Genomic DNA, 21180 nt, shown 5'->3' on the forward strand with positions numbered 1-21180 from the left:
CTCATCCAAAATATAGTTGACTATACCCATCCTCCAACAATGGCTTGCCAGCATCATCCTGATCTGTGGGTTCATACTAGCCATGTTTCATTCTTAATCATTTCAATTATAGACAGATGACCATCCACAATAGTATCTCTTCCAACCCCTACAATGCTACCTCAATTATCATCGACAATCCATGTGCTACATCAACGATTTAGCATGAGGAAATGAATATTCAATATTCAAATCAAAACATGTAAATATCATCAGAAACATTTACCCATCTAAAAAAAATCTTATGTTTAAAAATCTTACTGTCTTTACAAATTATACAGCGATAGACTTGCATATATTTGACAGTACCATTTCATCCAAAGATCCACAATCAAAGAAACCAGATAATTCAGTTACAATCTGAGTGACTGATGAAATAAGATCAGCATTTCTGTTTGAAGGATTTTTTGTATTTACATATATGTTTGGTACTGCACAGTAGCTAGTAGAATAGCCACATTAAAGCTCCAGCAATTCAAGTTCATTCCAAGCCTCCAGTGCTGTTCGTATATAGTGTATGCACATGTTCTCCGTTTTCGTGTGGGTTTCCTCCAAGGCTTCCAGTTGCCACCCACATACGAAAAAAAATGAAGAATGGTGGGTTATTCCCACTGAAAATTGCCTACAAGTGTATGAATTGATAGAGTGAAATGGGAATAGCATAAAAGTAATGCAGGTAAGGAACTGATCTTCAATGCAGACTTGGTGGAACTCAGGGCTGCTTTTGGGCTGCGTGACTCAGACTGTTGTATTAATCATAGAAATAGTAAATGAGGCATGCAAAATTATCCTCTTTCAATATTGGGCCAAATGGTCTGGTTCCAAGTTGTACAACTCTATGAATAACTGGAGAACGGATCACTTTTCACAACAGAAAAAAAACTAGACACCCCAATAAAAATAAACAAGGGATAATAGGAAAGGACCTTCCACCATCCTCCTTCTCCTTCCCATCCCCCACCTTTTTATTTTGGCATCTTTCCCCTTCCTTTTCAGTACTGAAGAAGGGCCTTTGGCCCAAAACATTGATTCACTTCCATAGATGCTGCTTTACCTGCTGAGTTCCTCCAGCATTTTTGTATGTTAGTCAAGATTTCCAGCAGATTTTCTTGTGTTTACAATAGGAAAGGACCTACTTAGAACATCACTAAACATCAAACATATCAATGACTTGTCATAAAATTCTCTGGATCAGATGCCCTGCATCATAGTCTTCACGGAAACAGTGGGAGACAGTGGATGCATTGTTGTAATCAAGATTCTCTCTATTCTGGGCATGATTGAAAAGTCATAAATGCAAGGCCATAATATAAGGAAGAAAGGGGATGCAAAGCCAGAAAGTTCAAGCCAGCTACCTTGACACCTGTAATTGGGAAAATATTGGATTCACTGAGATGGAAATGAGGTCATTTAGAAATTAAAAAGACGATCAGAGTCAATATTGTTTTGAGAGGGAAATAGTGTTCCACAAATCTGCTCATGTTCCTTCAGAGTGTATTAAACAGTGCAGGAAGGAAAACTAATGGATACAGTGTGTTGAATTTTTTTAATAAGGCTATAAGGGGCCATCATTGATAAGGGACCACATAAAAGATTATTTTGGAACCAATTACATAAAAATTCTGAGAAACCAGAGTGGTTCTCCTAACAGAAAGGAAGGTTAAGGATAGCAAGAGATGTTCAAAAATCATGTAGAAGGGGGGAAAAAACTGTTTCTAATGACAGAAAAGTCTCATAATCTTTAACAAAGCTCCAAAAATTCATGATTATTCCAGTGAACATAAAAACTTTGCTGGACTAGGAAGATCTATGATCAGAAGCAAGGGATTTTTTTTGGACATGGCAAACCTTGAAGATAAGTATTTTAAATGCTTTAAACATAACCATCCATATTGTGAAGATGTACATTCATATTCTACCAGAACTGTGGGTGTAGTTACATCTACCAATACTATTGTGGACAGATATTTCTGCCACAGGATGAAATCAAGATGGTTGTGCTGGTTCCCACACTACCTGCTTAAGACCTAGCCTGGCAGCTACTGTATATCCTTCAGTTAGCGCTATTATAACCAACCCATTCCCATTCGGAGTACATTCTGTAGTGTTGCTATAATTTAATTGGCCAAAGGAGGACAACAAATGGTAATCCAGAGGAAGCTTTGCCTTGATTCTCTGAGAATGGAATCAAGGACTCCAATCTGTACACCATTCATTGCCTTTGGTGAGACCTATTTGCTAAAAGGATAGAATTAACCGGGATTATTATAGAGGAGTCTGCTGTATTGTCTGCAAAGCATGTTTTTATGACTACAACAAGGTCAGGCTATGAGACAGACATTAATCCTAGATATTTGATAAGGTTAGTTAGTTGGTGAAAAACTCACTAATTCAGTATCTAGGATCAATGCCAAGTGGGCCACCTGGTTTTATTCATTTTCTGTGAGTTGAGTAATGGTACAAGCCAGTTAAGAGTCAATGGAAAAAATGTTGAATTTCCCCATGGGGATGAATAAAGTATCTATCTATCTATCTATCACATGGGGACACTTAAAGTCTAAACCAGGTAAGGATGGCACATTGCATCCTAATTCTGAATTCAAATTCCACAGTTGGTTTGATGGCATTTCAATCAGGATCTCTGGATTGTTATTCAGTCGAAACATATGGTTTCCTATTCCAGTAACTTACAGCAACTACAGCACTGATCAAGTGGCAAAGTCCTGAAATCAGAACTGCCAGCCATCATCTTAGCCCAGACCCTTACCTAAAGGAATGGGGCTTAGTGTGGACTAGATATAGGAGTCAGCTGAGCACAGAAATTCACCCCCATGTCTTTGGTATCCCAGGAAAATTTGCATTGGGAATGGGGTGAAAGATAAATTCTTTGCAGAGTCTCATCACATGAATTTAATCAATTCCCACACTTGCTGTTTCGATAATTGCAGGAAGTTGGAACCAAGAGAGGTCAATGTGATTGAGCTGAACAAAGTATGAGGGGTACTGGAGTAGTAAAGTACATTTGCTGTAATAATTGTTGGTGTAACACACTAGCTCTGTAGTCACTGATACCTTTTACCTCAGGGGTTCACTGCAAGAGTTGCCTCAATTTGAAGCAATTCACAAATAACAAGATTTCAGGTAGCACAACCAAAAAGCCTGTTCCCAGGACACTGACAGCCAATTGTACTATTAAAGACCTATAAAGACCCTTTCTACCCTCTCAAAATATCTCTGATCAGATCTAATCTATATCCCATTCTGCACTTCAATGGCTTGTACACATTGTAGGCAGCCAACAGTTCTTCATGGAACTGACAGGTGGCCACCAATGTGATCTGGCCCATTAGGTGCTCATGGAAAATCCAAACGTGAAATGCTTGTTTTTCCTATACCCAATTGTTAAGCTTTAAACAGGTAACACAACTGACCCACAGCTCCAGTAATCTAGGATCAATACTGACCTTGGGGAGTGTAGAAATTTGCACGTTTTCCTTGAGAGTGCAAGGATACTTCAATTTCATCCCAAAGGGCTGGTTGCTAACTAAATTACTACCAGAATAGGGGTTGTTATCAGGCATGCAAGAGAGAATACACTATAGTGAACAGATTACATGGGATTCCTGGCAGCTGGTAGTCTTGATACTGAAAGCCTCTCATGTCATATGCCATTGCAGAGAAAAAAGAAAGTTTCCTACTTGTCCTAATGTAGTGAACTCATGCTGGTGGAATATAATTGATGCCATTCATATGCTGGTAACCTGCTTAAATATGCATTTTATTACACTAATTTAAAGCACAGCACAGCATAGAATAGCAGACACCAGTCAGCCTGATCGAGTCCTCCTTTCATTGGACCCTTTCTGGCAAATCATACAACTGAGCATCATAACAGATTCTCTTGGCAAGTATTTTTAAAGTTAATAGTAGGATAACAATTCATCTCATTCATTCAAGGCTAACAATCAAATGTAGGATGTTTTGGCCTAAATTTACAACTTCAAAAATACTTCTAGTAACAAAATCCCCTAGGAGTATAATAACCATTTAAATTCAGTTAATTCATTATACTGAAAACAGGAAAATAAATTAAAAGATGGCTTAAACCTACTAAGCAGTAGTAATGCACAGTTATCCCATTATCACAGGTCTTCTTCTCGCCATACTTGTCTGGGCAGTCATCATTCCGTCGACAAAATGCACAGGCTACAAAAAAAAAGTCCTCAATTATCTGAGTTAAAACAGTGTAAATTAATGACTGAAAATGTTTCAAATGTAAAGAACAAATCTGCATCAGAAAAATCACTGGAAGATTTTCCACTATTCCAGCTTTATTTTTCTAGCTAACTTTTTTCAAGCAGCAATTCAATTTCAATGAGGAGAGCTCAAAAACTGAAGAATTTCTTTTTTTGGAGGTTCAAGAATCTTTTGAATGCTCTATCCACAGTTGCTGTTGAGACTCAACCATTGAATATATTAAAGGACAAAAGACAGATTGTTGCTTTGTAGAAGTTTAAAGTTATGGGGAATAGGTAGGAAAATGAAAACGAAGTGCAGATCAGGTAAGAGCCAACACAGGGGGTCACATGACTGCTACTCGTGACTTCTTCCAGCATCGGCAGTATTTTACTTCCTCATGCTGGATTAGACAAGCTTGTGATACTTATCACATTCAAATATTTTCACAGCATTTACAACAAACAATATAGAAATGATCTTATCGATGAGGAAGTAAAGGTATAGGTGAGTCTGAACAGTACTTTAGTTTCTTGTCACTGGTTCAAAGCAATAACAATACAACTTTTCTCAAACAATCCCAAAGAAAAAACAGATGTGAAAATAACTGAAATAGTCCAAATCAAAATCGCAAATGAATTTGCACATATGCATTTCTCAAACAAGAGTCAACAAGCCTTAAAATTTAGTGGCACGACAAACTGTTTCAATATCATAAATTTGTGATCATTACTGACAAATTTACAACTGAACCCATCAATAAAACTAGGTTCAGTTATTGAACCTATCAATAACGGAACCATCCCTAGAAATTCAGGTCATGGGCTGAAAACAGTTCAGTGAATCACTTCTGGCCGAAAACTTTCCACCATCTAGAAGACACAAGTCCAGAGTGCGAGGGGATGCTCTCCACTTGACTAGATGAGAGCTGCTCCAAATGTACGTAAATAGGATGAGCATAGATTGGCACCTTGGTCAGCATGGACAAGTCGGGACAAAAGGCTGTTAACATGCTGAATAACTCTTATGAATTGCTTCGAATCATCAAGGTTACCAGTTACCAAACCCATAGGCCTCAATTTTGCTAATCAGCATTTTAGGTATATGAATTAGCAGAAGCTGTATTTTTAGCCTTTCAAGCCTACTCCACAATTTAATAAGCTCACAGCTGATCCAACGGAAATCTTAACTCTACATTCCTCTATTTACACAAACCTTTCATGCTCTTGGTTATCAAGAATAAAAAATATTCTCCGCTTTAATAATCAAACGCTATAATTCCATAGTACCTTAGAGAAGAGTTCCAAGACTCAAAACTCCAAAAGGATTGCTTGCTTCACCCATGTTTCAAATAAGTAGCTTCTCTCTCAAAAAAACCTTAGTACCTAATCCTCCCATGAGAAAACATCCTCTCCATGTTGCCCTTGTCAAAACCACTCAAGTTTATATGTTTCTACAAAATCACTTTGTACTCTTCTAAACTCCAGTAGATACAACCCTAGCCTAATCAAACTTCCTTCATAAGAATACCCACCCACTCCAGGTTTTTGGCTAGTAAATCTCCACTGAACACCTTCCAGAACATTAGTATTCTTTCTTAAATACTGTTCTGTCCTACAAATATAATTTCACTGATGCCCTATATACAGTGGATTCCAGTCAACTGGGAAACATCAGGACCTGTACATTTGGAACCAATTAAGCGGCTGTTCTAATTAGCCAGTTTCATGAAAATAATTTTAAAATATTTTTAAAAATGAATAACAAATTATAGAACATAGAACAATACAGCATAGTACAGGCCCTTCGGCCCACAATGCTGTGCCAACCCTTAACCCTGCCTCCCATATAACCCTCCACCTTAAATTCCTCCATATACCTGTCTAGTAGTCTCTTAAATTTCACTAGTGTATCTGCCTCCACCACTGACGCAGGCAGTGCATTCCATGCACCAACCACTCTGAGTAAAAAACCTTCCTCTAATATCCTCCTTGAACTTTTCACCCCTTACCTTAAAGCCATGTCCTCTTGTATTGAGCAGGGTGCCCTGTGGAAGAGGAACTGGCTGTCCACTCTATCTATTCCTCTTAATATCTTGTATACCTCTATCATGTCTCCTCTCATCCTCCTTCTCTCCAGAGAGTAAAGCCCTAGCTCCCTTAATCGCTGATCATAATGCATACTCTCTAAACCAGGCAACTTCCCCCAGATCCCTCTGCTCCTCCACACTTCCAAGTACCCTATTTAAATTAAGTATTTAAATGAAATCCAAAACAAATTGGAACACTTATCAATACTACTATAGTGCTACAAAACAGTGTCTTAGTAGTTCTAGATGGAGAAATTCATCCAGTGTCACTGCCATGTTCTTTTGATTGACTGTAAATTAACAAAATCAGTGCAGATAATGGACTGCCTTCATACAATCCTTTTGAAGATTGCATCCTCCAAATCTTCATTTTCATTATAGCACTCAAGATGATTGTCAATGCCTACAAATTCATTATATTACCTAACTCGAAGTAGTGAATTTTTCACTCTCAGCCAGTTGTGACATTTCCAAGACTGAATACCTGAAACCTCAGTGAGCAAAGCAGTTCTGAATTTTTTTTACTATTTCTCACGAATTATCAGTGACAAAAATCACTACTTTTTGAACACATGAAACTGATACTATTTAAAAACTACTTGCTATAAGCACGCTGTAGTGTCTAACAGCCTCACAAGTGTCCGTGACTGACACAGGTTAGAAATCATTCAGCAACAGACTCCTGTCCCAATTAAGCAGCACAGTGTCCCAAACAAATGAAGAGAATCCTGGCTATTTTCTTGATTTGATTTTGTTCTTTAGGAGTTGTTCCAAATAAGTGGCTACCCTGATTAACTGATGGCCTAATTAAATGGAATCCACTGTAACTGAAAGATAACCCTCCAACTTTTGTATTAAATTCCACGGGTAATTCTCATCACATTTAATACATTTCCTAATTACTTGCTATACCTGCATAAAAATCTTTTGGAAAGCAATCATCCAGGACACCCTATCCATCTCAGATTTTGAATTCCCGTCATACAGATTTTGTGCTTCATTTTTCATGCCAACATAAAATACTCTCCAGAGTTTGCCACAGCATATTCTCACCGCTAGATCTTTGTTCACTCACTTAACTTAACTCTGCAGCACCTGAGGTCTGAAACTTAAGTTTCTCACTCAGCTTTGTATTACCAGTAACTAAACCAAGTTATCATAGCTTAATCTAAATAGAAGATCATTGGAAATACATTTGTGAAAAATTCCTCCTCTATAAAGGCCACTTAAGAACCTCAAGGCTTAAAAATATTGCTCCAACCATTTGATGATTTCCAATACTATCTAACTGTCAATTTTGAGATAGAAATACAAAATGAAGATAGCAGGTTCAATATCAGCAATACTCACGAGGATTTTGTATCAGCTGCTGCTGCTGTTCTGCCTTTGCGACATAGTTAAATGTAGTTCTGGATTTAGAAAACTTCCTAGATAAAAGAAAGATATAAATAATTATGAATCAACAAAAAAAAGGTTATACACCTACCTGAATAAAAACCTCTAAGAAGAGAGGGACATAAAAAAGAATGATAAAGTAGAATGACACAGCCATGGCTAACAAGAAAAGTCATAGCCAGCATACAAGCCACAGAGAGGGCATATAACATTTAGAGAAATGTTAGAGGATTGGGAAGATTTTAAAACCAACAGAAGGCAACTAAAAAGTCATCTAGTAAAGACAGAATACAAAAGAAAGCTAGCCAATAATATTAAATAGGATACCAAGTTCCTTCAGATACATAAAGTGTAAAAGAGAGGCAAGGGTGGATATCAGTCTGCTGGAAAATAATGCTGGAGAGGTAGTAATGGGTGACAACAAAATGGCAGACAAACTGAATAGTATTTTGCATCGGTCTTCACTGTGGAAGAAATGAGCAGTCTGGTAGAAGTTCCAGGTGTCGGGTGCATAAAGTGCATCAGGTTACCTTAACTAGAGAAAAGGTTCTTGGGAAACTGAAAGAATTTAAGATAGATATAAGTCACCTGGCCTAGACAATGTACACCCTAGAGTTCTGAAAGACGTAGCTGAAGGATTGTGAAGGCATTAGTAATGACCTTTCAAGAAACACTAGATTCTGGAATGGTTCTGGAAGACTGGAAAATTGCAAATGTCGCTCCACTCTTCAAGAAGGGAGAGAGGTAGAAGAAAGGAAACTATAGGCCAGTTTGTCTGATCTCAGTGGTTGGAAAGATGTTGGAATGAATTATTAAGGATGGGGTCTCAGGGTACCTGGTGGCACATGATAAAATAGGCCACAGTCAGCATGGTTTCCTCAAGGGCAAATCCTGCCTGACAAATCTGTTGGAATTCTTTGAAAAAATAACAAGCAGGATAGATAAAGAAGAATCGCTTGATGTTGTGTACTTTGGTTTTCAGAAGGCCTTTGACAAGACCCTACACACAATGTTGTTTAACAAGCTATGAGCCCATGGTACACAGGAAAGATTCTAGCATTGATAAAGCAGTTGCTGATTGACAGGAGTCAAGAAATGGGAATAAAGGGAGCCTTTTCTGGCTGGATGCTGGTGACTAGTGATGTTCCACAGCAGTCTGTGCTGGGTCAGATTCTTTTTACATTATATTTCAATGATTTGGACAATGGAATTGATGGCTTTATTGAAAAGTTTGAAGATGATATGAAGATGGGTGGAGGGGAGGCTACAGAAGGTCTTGACATATTAGAAGAATGGGCAAAGAAACGGCAGGTGGAAGTGTCAGGAAGTATATAGTCATGCACTTCGGTAGAAGAAAGAAAAGTGTAGACTATTTTCTAAATGGAGAGAAATACAAAAAACTGAGGTGCAAAGGTACTTGGGAGTCCTTGTGCAAGATTTCCGAAACATTAATTTGCAGGTTGAATCTGTGGTGAGGAAGGCAAATGCAACGTTAGCATTAATTGCAAGAAGACTAGAATATAGAAGCAAGGATGTAATATTGAAGCTTTGTAAAGCACTGGTGAAACCTCATTTGCAGTATTGTGAGCAGTTTTGGGTCCCTTACATTAGAAAGGTTGTGCTGAAACTAGAGAGGGTTCAAAGGTTCATGAAAATGACTTGAGGATCGAATGGCTTGTCATATGAAGAGCGTTTGATGGCTCTGGGCCTGTATTCGCTGGAATTCAGAAGAATGAGGGGTGACCTCATTGAAACTCATCAAATGGTGAAAAGCCTTGATAAAGTGGATGTTGATAGGATGTTTCCCAAGGTGGGAGCGTCTAAGATTAGAGGACAGAGCCACAGAATAGAGGAGCATCCTTTTAGAATAGAGATGAGGAATTCCTTTGGCCAGAGAGTGGTAAATCTGTGGAATTCTTCACCCCAGGCAGCTGTGGACGCCAAGTCTTTATGTACACTTAAGGCAGAGGTTGATATAGATTCTTGATTGGGCATGGAGGGATATGGTGAGAAGGCAGATTGGGGCAGAGAGGAAAATTGGATCAGTCATGATGAAATGGCAGAGCAGACTCTATAGGCCAAATGGCCTAATTCTGCTCCTGTATCTTATGATCTTACAAGTTGTTCTAATCGGGATAGATGAAGAATGATGAGATTTGTAAGATTTGTGCAGGATATAAACACTGGCATAGACCTCGTCTACTCTGATTCCAAGTTGGATATATTAGATTTCCATTTAAATTCTCACTGATCCATTACAAGCCTCCTCTTTGTCTAAGTTTTTAGTCATTTTGTTTCAAAATGGCACAATATAAAATTTTGATTTGATAACTAACTTCTTTGAAGTGCACTGGGATTTTTACTTCAGTATATCCAAGGTTGTGCAGTAATGTAAATACCCGAGTTCAAAAACTATCAATCAATATTGAATCTAATTCAGTAAGTCCTCAATAGATTGGCAGGGAGCAGAATTCTCTTCCTTATTTGCGGTGCCTTGTAAAAGTATTCAACCCTCCGTTCACATAAAATGATACAACAGGGATTTTGATCAATTCAACTGAGATTTTTTAAAATTGTGAGTCACATACTCCTTTCTTCACAGCAGAGCCCAAAAAAAACCCCAGGAAAATTGTAAAGCTTGAAAAACTAAATTGTAATGTCAGCAGTTCAAAGTATTCATCTCCCTCTGTTCAGTACTCAGTTGAACTACTTCTTGCAGCTATTACAGTCTTTTTGGATAAGTCTCTGCACAACTTCATGGAACAAGATTTGCCCATTCCTCCTTGCAAAATTGTTCAAGCTGGGCCAATTTTCAGGTTAGTTGGAGAGTGGCGGTGGAGAGCAATCTTGAAAACCATTTGGGTTAAGGTCAAGACTCTGATTGGGCCAGTCAAGGACATCAGTTTTCTTCATTTGAAGGCACTCTATAGTTGCTCTGGCAGTGTGCTTTAGGTCATCATCCTACTGAAAGATGAAATTCCTCTCCAGTTTAAGCTCTCTGGCAGAGGCTAGCAGGTTTTTAATGCAGTATCTCTCTATATTTAGCAGCATTCATCTTTCCATCAATCCTGACCAGATTTCCAACCCAACCCCCCGCCCCCCGTGGAAAAGCAGCCCCATAGCATGATGCTACCTCCACCAGGCTTTACAGCAGGGATGGTGTTACTGGCTGAAGTGCCACACGCACAGCTTAGTGTCAAGGCCAAAAAATTCCACTTTAGTCTCATGCCACCACAAGACATTCTTCCACATCTTTAGAGCAATCTTCTAAGTGTTGCTTTAAAGTCTTTATGAGCAAGGATATGCTTTTTTTAAAAAAAAAAGAAAAGTCAGGGTTTCTTCCTTGCCACTCTTCTATAAATATCTTTTTGTGCAAAGCTTTAAGAGATTGTGGAGCCATGAACTTCATCCCCAGTTGTAGCTACTGAATTCTGCAGCTCATTCAGGGTGACTGCTGGCATCTCAGTAGCCTCTCCTGCAAGTGTCATTCTTCACCAGTGGCTAAGTTTAGAGGTGTGGCCAGACCTAGGCACATTTTCACGATGGGATTTAACGAGAGAGTAAAGTGTGAAAATTGTGGAGATTGAATACTTTTTCAAGGCACTGTACATCAATACCAGAGCTCTATTTCAGTTAGTCAAAGTATAATAATTAAAATATGTTCAGCTATACAAAGAAAGGACAAAGAGCAAATTGATGAACCAATCTAGATACTTTACTGCAATTTTTCAATTTGCAATTTGGACTACTTTGGTTGTGTCTTGTAAGTTACTCTATTTTATAAACGGATTTTCCTAACCATAGTTACCTCAACCCATGCTCAAAGCCAGCAGGAAAAGATCAATATAATTATTGATTGATAAGATCCTGCAATATATTCAAGGACATCTTTCTAATTGTAAGAATTTTATTTTATTGTTGTGGCTCTTTTATGAAATTATTTAATAATCAGTCTGTGCTATGTTGCTAATTGCCAAAACAAAATAAGTCTTAAAATACTTCAAAAGGCACATTTTTCCCTTTCTTAAAAATGGGACTGTGTCTACAATTAAAGCAACAAAACTAGTTGTCTAATAGCTGAACCAGACATCAAATTTAACAGCTAATATGCAATATACAGTAAACCATTTATTTACATTTACACATGAGCAATTGCTAGCTATTTAAAGCAGACCCGGTTTCTCTTAAAAAAAAGACCTTGAAAATAGCACTATTCTATTGATCAAATTGTAACAAAGTTACTTGAAAAGTTCATCCCTCACATACCAAGGTTCCTCCTGGGAGTTTCAAAGGTCTGTTTCTGCTTATTTTAATGCAAATTTATTTAGTACATGTCTTTCTATTTGTCCTAAGCGAGATATGCATTGTTCCATTTATTGATACAGGAATTTTTGGGCTACAGCATCAAAGGGTTAAAGAGAACATGGGTACAACTGAAGCTTCAAAACGAGGCAGCAGTGTTAGCACATTGCAACAACAGGTTACTGCTGGACGTTATTTATTTATTGAGATACAGTGTGGAACAGGTCCTACCAGCCCTGTGAGCCATGCCACCCAGCAATCCAGGTTTAATCCATGGGACAATTTATAATGAATTCTAGGTCTTTGGGCTCTGGGGAGAAACAGGAGTACCAGAAGGAAACCCATGCGGTTACAGGGAGAACATACATATTCTTTACAGGCAGCAGCAGGAATTGAACCCGTGTCGCTTATACCATAAAGCGTTGTGCTAACCACTACGCTACTGGGCCAACATGAAGCCAAGATCGATCTAGCAACTCCAAATTAATTCCCTAACTCTTTAGCTACAGTCGAAGAACCCAGTTACAAGCCCAACCTGTAGACAGTAACAAACAATGTAATCATGGGGTGTTTAAATTGTTCCAAGTTAGACATATACTGTATCTTCATTTAAATTACTACTGATGACAAATTATAAATCTCTTCTTTACCCAAGCAGAGCATCAATCACTTACACACGTCATTCAATCTCAACTCAATCTTCTTACATCTTCTGGCTATAAAATATCCAGGCCAGACAGGCAGTGGCAAATCCTCTGAAACATCTCAGCACCTTTCCACTGCCTATCAATTCAGCAGTATGATGAAATATCACAGTACTTCACAGAAAAAATAAACAATTCTCAATGAGTTTGAAAATATCTGGAACAAAGCAGCCCACTTTATTGCTCTGCAAACTAGCAATCTTTTCACTACAACTACACAGCTGTTACAATTGTTATGAAATGTAACATTTTAGAAATGAACCAGCAGCAATAGATTACACATGGAGTAATGTCAGTAAGACTAAGGAATTGACTGTGGACTTCAGGAGGAGCAAGTTGGGAACACACAAGAGTCCTCATTGAAAGATCAGCAATGGAAAGGGTGAGCAGTTTCAAGTTCCTGGCCGTCAACATCTGAGTATCTGTCCTGGACCCAATATATTGATGCAATTATAAATAAGGCATGATGGCATCTATATTTCATTCGGAGTTTGAGAATTGATATGTCACCAAAGACACTCGCAAATTTCTACAGCTGTATCATGGAGAGCACTTTAACTGGTTGCACAGGATTGGAGAAAGCTCAGCCAGCTCCCTCGTGGACACTGGCCTCCTCGGCATCCAAGACACGTTCAAAAGGCAAAGCCTCAAAATGGCGGCATGCATCACTAAGGGCCCCCATCACCCCATAGATGTCTCCTTTACATTGCTATCATCAAAGAGGTGGGCGACAGGAGCCTGACAACACACACTCAACATTTTAGGAACAACTTCTTCCCCCTGCCTTCAGATTTCTGAATGGACAATGAAACCATGAACATGCCCTCACTATTTTTCCTCTACTTTTTTATGTATATATTTATTATAATTTAGTTTTATTATTATGTATTGAAATGTACTGCTGATGCAAATCAACCAACTTCACAACACACGCCAGTGACATTAAACCTGATTTTGATTCGGAAAAGGGCAAGGACTTAGGGTGCATGGCAGCAGTACCACTTGGAGGCTTCCCTCCAACTCTCACAACATCTTGACAGGAAAAATTCAGACCAGTCCTTCATCATTCAGCAGATGTGATCCCCAGTAATACTGCAGATGCACCATGAAGAGATACAGCAGCTCACTACCATCTTTTCAAAGGAAATCAAGGACAAACAATGAACACCGGCTTGACAGTTGTGCCAAGTTGCCATACCCTGCGAGTTTAAAAGATCACCAAAAAAAATCCACAATACTAGTCAGAAGAATGATCAGAAGTAGTATTTTATGAAAACAAATTCCTACTTCCATAATCTTGGCAACACTGGTAAACTTAATCTTAATTTTCCCCAAAAGGTGGTGGCAAGCAGCCAAATTACTCTTTGTAATAAAGGAACTCACACAATGCTTTTGGGTAGGTCGTTTCATGATTCACATCCCATGGAATGAAGGACCAATGATACATTTCCAAGGAAGGATGGTACGCATCTTGGAGGGGAACCTGCAGGTGGTGGAGCCTACCATGTCTACTTGGTAGTAGAGGTCATTGGTTTGAAAAGAACTGTTGGAGCACTCTGAGCAATTAACAGTAGTGCATTTTGTAAAGGTACACACTATACTGGAGTGGAGTCAATGAACATCAAGGGTGATGCATGGGATGCCAATTAAACAGACTGCAGTAGTTAGACACACTGTTATTAAAGATAGTCACTAGCTGACATGCTTATGACATGAATATTCCTTGCCACAAATACCGCTGAGCTCTAACTACATGCAGCATGAAAAAACAAACTGAACATTCATCAGCCAACCATCAACAAAGATTGCAACTTCTGACCTTATAGCAGCCGTGTGGAGTGGGGGTGGTCAATGAAGAAACCTTTCCCAAGGAATTCCTAGAGTGATATTCCATGGCTAAGATGATAGATCTCTGAATACTATGACCATCTTCCTTTGAGCCAGCTATGATGCCAACCATTCAAGTGTTCCCTGTTGATGGCACATTCAGCCAGATACCACCTTTACGTCAAAGAAAATTGCTCACAATTTAGCATTGATTTCCTTTCCCTTAGAAATGGGGAATCCAATTTATGACCATATCCAACTCAAAAATATTTATCATTTTATATTCACTATAATTTCATTTGAATATTTTGTCTTATTTTATGGACATTTGCTTGATGAAATGTGCAAGCTAACTTGAGAATAAACTTGGACTTCACATGAGTGCCACTTTCCAAAGCCAGAATCTGTCAATAATTGCATAGTTACAGTTGCAAGAAAAATAATTGTGAACCCCTTGCATTTACCTGGTTTTCTGCAGTAATTACTCAAAATATGGTCCAATCTTCATGTAATTCATAATAATAGATAAACACAATATATCTAACCTAATACCACCCAAACAATTGTACTTCTTCTTGTCGATATTGAGTACACCATTTAAACAATCACAGTCTAGGTTCAAAAAAGTATGTGAACCTCTTTACAAAAGCTTTTTGGAGTCAGGTGTTCCAATCAATGCAACAAGATTGGAAGTGTGGATTGTAGAGCTGCCCTGCCCTATTAAAAAGACACACCAAGTCAGGTTAATGACAGAGTCTGCTCTTCTCAAGAAAGATCTGTTTATGTACACCATGCCTCGATCAAAACAACTTTCAGAGGACCCAAGAACTGTAGAGATGCGTGAAGCAGGAAAAGGCTACAAAAGCATTTCTAAAGACCTGAGTGTTCATTAGTCCACAGTAAGAGAAATTGTCTACATATGGAGGAAATTCAGTACCGCTGCTACTCTCCCTAGGAGTGGGCATCCTGCACAGTTAACACATGCAATCCTGAAGGATGTGAGAAAGAACCCAAGGATAACAGCAAAAGACCTGCAGATATCTCCAGAACTTGCTAAAGTATCTGTTCATGTGTCCACTAGAAGAAAAACACTGAATGAGAATGGTGTTCATGAGACACCACAGAGGAAATCACTGCTCACTAAAAGAACATTGCTGCATATCTCAAGTTTGCAAAAGACCATCTGGATGTTCTACAATGCTTCTGGGACAATATTCTGTGTACAAATGAGACAGAAGTTGAAAGTTTTGGCAGAAATGCACACCGCTACATTTGGAGGGAAAAGGGCACTGCATACCAACACCAATACCTCATCTTAACTATGAAGTATAGTGGAAGGAGCATCACGATTTGGAGCTGTTTTGCAGCCTCAGGGCCTGGACAGCTTGCAATCGTTGAGGGAATGTTAGGATAGCGATCTGTCACCTGAAGCTTAATAGAAATTGCATAATGCAATACGACAATGATCCAAAACACAAAAGTAAATCAACAACAATTTTTTTAAAAAACATGTTTTGGAATGGCGAAGTCAGAGTCCAGGCGTTAACCCAATTGAGATGATGTGGCTTGACCTGAAGAGGGCTGTTCATTCAAGGTATCCCAAAAATATTGTGAACTGAATCAGTTTTGAATGGAGGAATGGTCTAAAATTCCTCCTCACTGTTGTGTGAGTCTGATCAGCAGCTACAAGAAACATTTGGTGGAGGTAATTGCTGCTAAAGGAGGTTCTACCAGTTATTAAATACTAGGGTTCACATATTTTTTCCAGCCTGGACTGTGAATGATTAAACAATGTCTTCAATAAAGACATGGAAAATACAATTTGTTTCTGTGTTATTAGTTTACACAGATTGTGTTTGTATATTATTGTGCCTTAGATGAAGATTAGATCATATTTTATGAGTAATTAATACAGAAAATCAGGTAATTGCAAGGGGTCCACAAACTTTTTTCTTGCAAATACATGCATAAAGAACATTATGCCTGGCAAAGAAATATAATATTACTTATCAAAGTGTATTAATTCCACACTAATCTTGGTGATGTTCCAGATCAAATTTAATCCAAAGTCCAAAGACATCTTGATTATTTAATGCTTATCATGCAAGAGGCAACTAACATTCAAGTAATTCAATACAAGTGAAACACAGCACATTATTACCAAATCAAATATTTAAATCCAAGATCGAAGTTCCTTATTAAACATTTTCAATTCTGCTTTCCTTTCAAACATCCAGTATAAAAATTTCAGTTTCAATTTTTTATTTTTTCCACACTTTATAATGCCCCACTACAATATTTATTATTAAAGATGGACACTACCAATGTAAGCTAACTTGCTAAATTTAATCCCTCATATTACTGATGAAACTGTGGTTCTTTAGCTAAACAGCTTTTCCAGCCTCTCCCAAAGGGAAATCAGCCAACATAATCTTCTCATTTCCTGCACTAAAACTGGTTATGCCATTAACTCAATAACAAAATCAAAGTAACTAACAATAAGAACAGAACATTTATCTTTAAAGTGAAAAAAGAATTATGCCACTACTTTGGTCTAATTATTCATGCACTTGAACAATCCTTGTCTAAATATTGGGTGTTTTGTACTCTCCATGAAAACCACAGAAAATCATCTAGTACAGTAAGATAATACACAATTCTCTGCTCATTATCTTTAATAGGCATCCTCCTTATAGACATTAGAAAACCTACAAATCATAAACATTAAATCACCATGTAATATTCTGTTAAAATAAAATCTGGAGTATTAAGATTAGATTTTTTTCCTGCAGTTCAACTGGTAATACCATAATGCAGCAAGAAAATGAACATAATGGTGTAAAATGTTATTGCAAAGACAAGGTGAAATTCAAAATGTGATTACAACATACAAGTAATAGGCAAGTTGAGGATTGTGTCACTATCTACAGTTTCTGGGTTAAACTTTTTTAAAGAAACTGCAATCAATGCTTTGGCAATTTCTTGATACTGCTTTGAAAAATTTTACCATCTGAATGTGTTGACCTTATTAAGTAAAACAACTGCTTCTTTATAAAAAGATTGATGAAAGAATGTAATATAATGTAATAATGTATAATGTAATAATAACATAATGTAATATAATCAATTTTTTCTTAAAACAATCAATTTTTTCTTAAAACCAATATTGACAAGTAAGCCTTAGTTCTTCTTGAGGAGCAAAATGGAAAATTATCACGATAAACAAGTCAAGAAAATAATGAAAAGTAATAACAAAAATAAATCTACCTCACTACGTCAAAAGTTTGTGCATGATTTTGAAGCACAAAGAACCCAAGCTGCATGATATGCGCAACAAGATTAGCAAGGCTGGTGATTAGAGACAATATCTGAAATTTTAAAACTGGAAGTCTGTAGTGGACAGCCTCTCACCACTAATTTCTAGTACTAAACTGAATTAAGTTCAGCATGCCAGTAATTTAAACCACTTTCTCTTTTGTATTTATGAATGCTAGCAATTTTCACAATAAAAATTCAAAAATTTCAGGTTGCATAATGTATACATTCTCTGATATTAAATGGAACCATTTGAAAATAGACTTTAGAAACAGCAGATTACACAGCAAGTTCAGGAACACAAATCTAAAAAAAACAAGAAAGCCCACAAGTGAATGAAATATCAAGAAAAAATGCAAATGATGGAAATCTAAAATAAAAGCAAAAAATGTCAGAAATAATCACCAGGTTAAGCCTATCTGTGGGAAGGCAAACCAATATCTGACAAAAGATTTTTAACCCCAAACATTGCTTCTCTTCCCACAGATGCAGCCTGACCTATTGAGAGTTTCTAGTATTTTCTGATTTATGTCAATTAACACCACACCTTAAAGTGGAATACAGGTCGACCTTCTATAATCCGGCACCACTGGGACCTGAGGATTGCCGGATTAGTGAAAATGCCGAATTACAGAAGGATCACATTAAGCAATAGCTAACTGCCTCATCATACCTTTAAAACATGTAAATCAGTACTAGTTAGATAAGAATGAAACAGAAATATTAAATGAGTAGCAAATGAAATTTTAATAAAGTAATATACTGTACAGGCACAGGTAAAAAAGGGTGTAGGTAAATGTACAGGAATTAACTTATACAGAACAGTTGAGCACTTCCGCTTCTAAAGTGAGACTTTTAATATACCTTCAGGCAAAGTCTGCAAGTATGGGGTTGTCAGGATTATCAACATCTTCATCTTGAAAAATGAATGAAACATCAGGAACTGGTGCTGAAACTGGCACAAGTTTCTTCAAAACCTGTTGATGGTGGCAGCACATCTGGATGAGCATTAGCAGAAGTTGGAGATTGGAGGTCTTCTATATGTCACATTTCACGCGACCGCCAGGTGGCCGGGCATTCCGCGCTGGGCTCTTCCCTCTTCACTCGCTGTTACTGAGGGAATCCTTGTTAGTTTCTTTTCCTCCACTTAGTAAATATGCTTAAATTCAGTGAGTCACCATGTCTGATCTGAGGTCATAGGCAGAAGAGAATGGAGTGCTGGCCGGGCGACGCCGGAGGGCAGTGCGCGACTGCTGGCAGGTGGGCGAGAAGACAGACCGACCCAGCAGGCGCCAGCTCCCCTGCCGCTGGCGGGTGAGACGTGCGGCTGAGCCTCACGCAAATGATATTAATAAATGCAGGAAAACAAGCAGGAATTGCCTGTCTGTGCTTACAAGAGCGCGCCAACACGTGAACAAATCTAGTGCAACCAAAACAATGCACAGCAGATTGGTACGATGGCCTGGGAAATTTGAAATTACATGGAAAATTTTAAATCAGTACTGGATTATCAAAGGAACCGGATTACAGGTAGTAGGATTAGTGAATGTCGACCTGTATTTTAAAAAAACACAAACAGCTCCTGGAAGTTAAAAATAAAACAAATCATCTTAATAAAATTTCAGGGTGGAGGAAAGGCCTTTCATACAAGAGTACAAGACAACTGTTGCAAGGGCCAACATTCCTTTACTATCATGAATGAAGATTTTAACATTTAATGCAATACAGGTTTGGCAACTGGTAGGAAGAAACCTGTGATGATAAATGATATATTTTTATGATAATCAAATTACCCAAGAATATAGCACTAGCAGTTCTGAGCTTTTAGAAAACAGACCTACATACAAAATGTTGTTTCCAGACAAAGCTTGACCTTGCATGCAAATCAAATACTTTAAGTGGAAACTTCAGAAATCTCAGCGGCTGATATAAAACCATCTACACCAAAATTAAATAATGGTTATTACTGGGGCACAGGGAGAATGTTGAGAGCCAAAGAACAAAACGTAACTTAAAAAAAGACAAAGAAAACACAACCCCGTAGGTAAATTGACTTCCTACAAGATTTTGATACTTGTAAACAGTCAATAATTGGAACAGTAAACATAGGAGGCATAGGGTGATGTTTTAGGGACTGATAAAATCATGAACGGAATAGGTAAGGTGAATAAGCAGTTTTTACCCCAGAGTAAGGAAGTTCAAAACTAGAGGGTATGTTTAAACTGACAGGAAAAGAATTAAAAGGGGCCCAAGAGGAAACTTTTTCCGCACAGAGTGTGAAGATATATGGAATGTGCTGTCAGAGGAAGCAGAAGAGGCAGATACGATTATGACTTTTGACAGGTACAGGAGTTGTAAAGGTTTCGACTATGAGTGTAACACGGACAAATGGGACTAGCTCGGGTAGGTAACTGGGTCAATCTGGATGAGTTAGGGTGAGTTTCCGTGCTGTAATTGTTTCCATAACTCCAAATGATGAGGTGCCTTAAAGTCAAACAATGGTGGGATAGTGACTGATTCTGAGATAAATAGAACACAAGGTGAAGAAAAATGTAACTAGAATCACGATGACAAATTCAACAAAGTCATCGAAAAAGATGCAAATTATTTATTCATGAAGAGCCCGCAGAATGGACTGTCACCTATGATTTAAGAATCAATCCCCTTAGTATGGGTACGCAGCTTTTAAACAGCCTCTAGGAACACAATTAGACACGTCATTAGCTTTGAAATAGAAGGTAGGCTTCAGTTCCTCTTAAATCTTGAATCATAGGAATCGCAATACAGGTTTGACAACTGGTCCGACGTCACGTCATCACCGGGACTGGGGTGCGGGGACCTGAGTATACCGGACGCCGTATGTTACACCGAGCTCTCAGGGCTACGGATTCCTACACTAACTGGGACCACCAGGTCCCCTGTTTCTCCTTCCATCCGTCACGCTCTCTCTCTATTCTTCCGTCTCTCTTTCCCCATCCATCCCCACTCCTTTCTTCTCTCTCACGCACCGACCCACCCACATATGGGCGTCCGGGCCTCCGCTCTAATGCCCGTTTATCACTCCGATCCACATACACTCGTACGTAAATGTCCGCTGTCTACAGCTTAATCAGCGTAGGCAACTCACCGTCGAGCCGGCTTCCTCATCGCCTGTGCCGACCGCGTCAAGGTGCCAACAACAACCCTTCCCTCGTCTCTTTTGTTACTCTTAATGGCGCTCAGATTCAAATTCCCGGCTTCCGGCACACTCCCGGAAGTGATCCCTAACGTTCT

At 38.4% G+C, this 21180-nt stretch overlaps 1 protein-coding gene across 2 annotated transcripts in view; it reads right to left on the reverse strand.

Moving 5' to 3' along the window:
• Positions 1 to 21180, reverse strand: part of g2e3 (G2/M-phase specific E3 ubiquitin protein ligase) — an 81101-nt gene that overhangs the window by 46338 nt on the left and 13583 nt on the right. Inside the window, exons 1-3 of one of the 2 annotated variants that reach the window (XM_073040078.1) lie at positions 21035 to 21151; positions 7715 to 7791; positions 4151 to 4245 (exon numbers count right to left, since the gene is read on the reverse strand). In XM_073040078.1, coding sequence (XP_072896179.1) covers positions 4151 to 4245; positions 7715 to 7791; positions 21035 to 21054 — 192 coding nt within the window. In that variant the 5' untranslated portion in view covers positions 21055 to 21151. Of the gene's footprint in view, positions 1 to 4150; positions 4246 to 7714; positions 7792 to 21034; positions 21152 to 21180 lie in introns of those variants that run through there. The other variant, XM_073040079.1, reaches the window with a different exon arrangement.

The sequence above is a fragment of the Hemitrygon akajei genome, chromosome 3 (assembly GCF_048418815.1).
Source record: "Hemitrygon akajei chromosome 3, sHemAka1.3, whole genome shotgun sequence".
NCBI lineage: Eukaryota > Metazoa > Chordata > Chondrichthyes > Myliobatiformes > Dasyatidae > Hemitrygon > Hemitrygon akajei.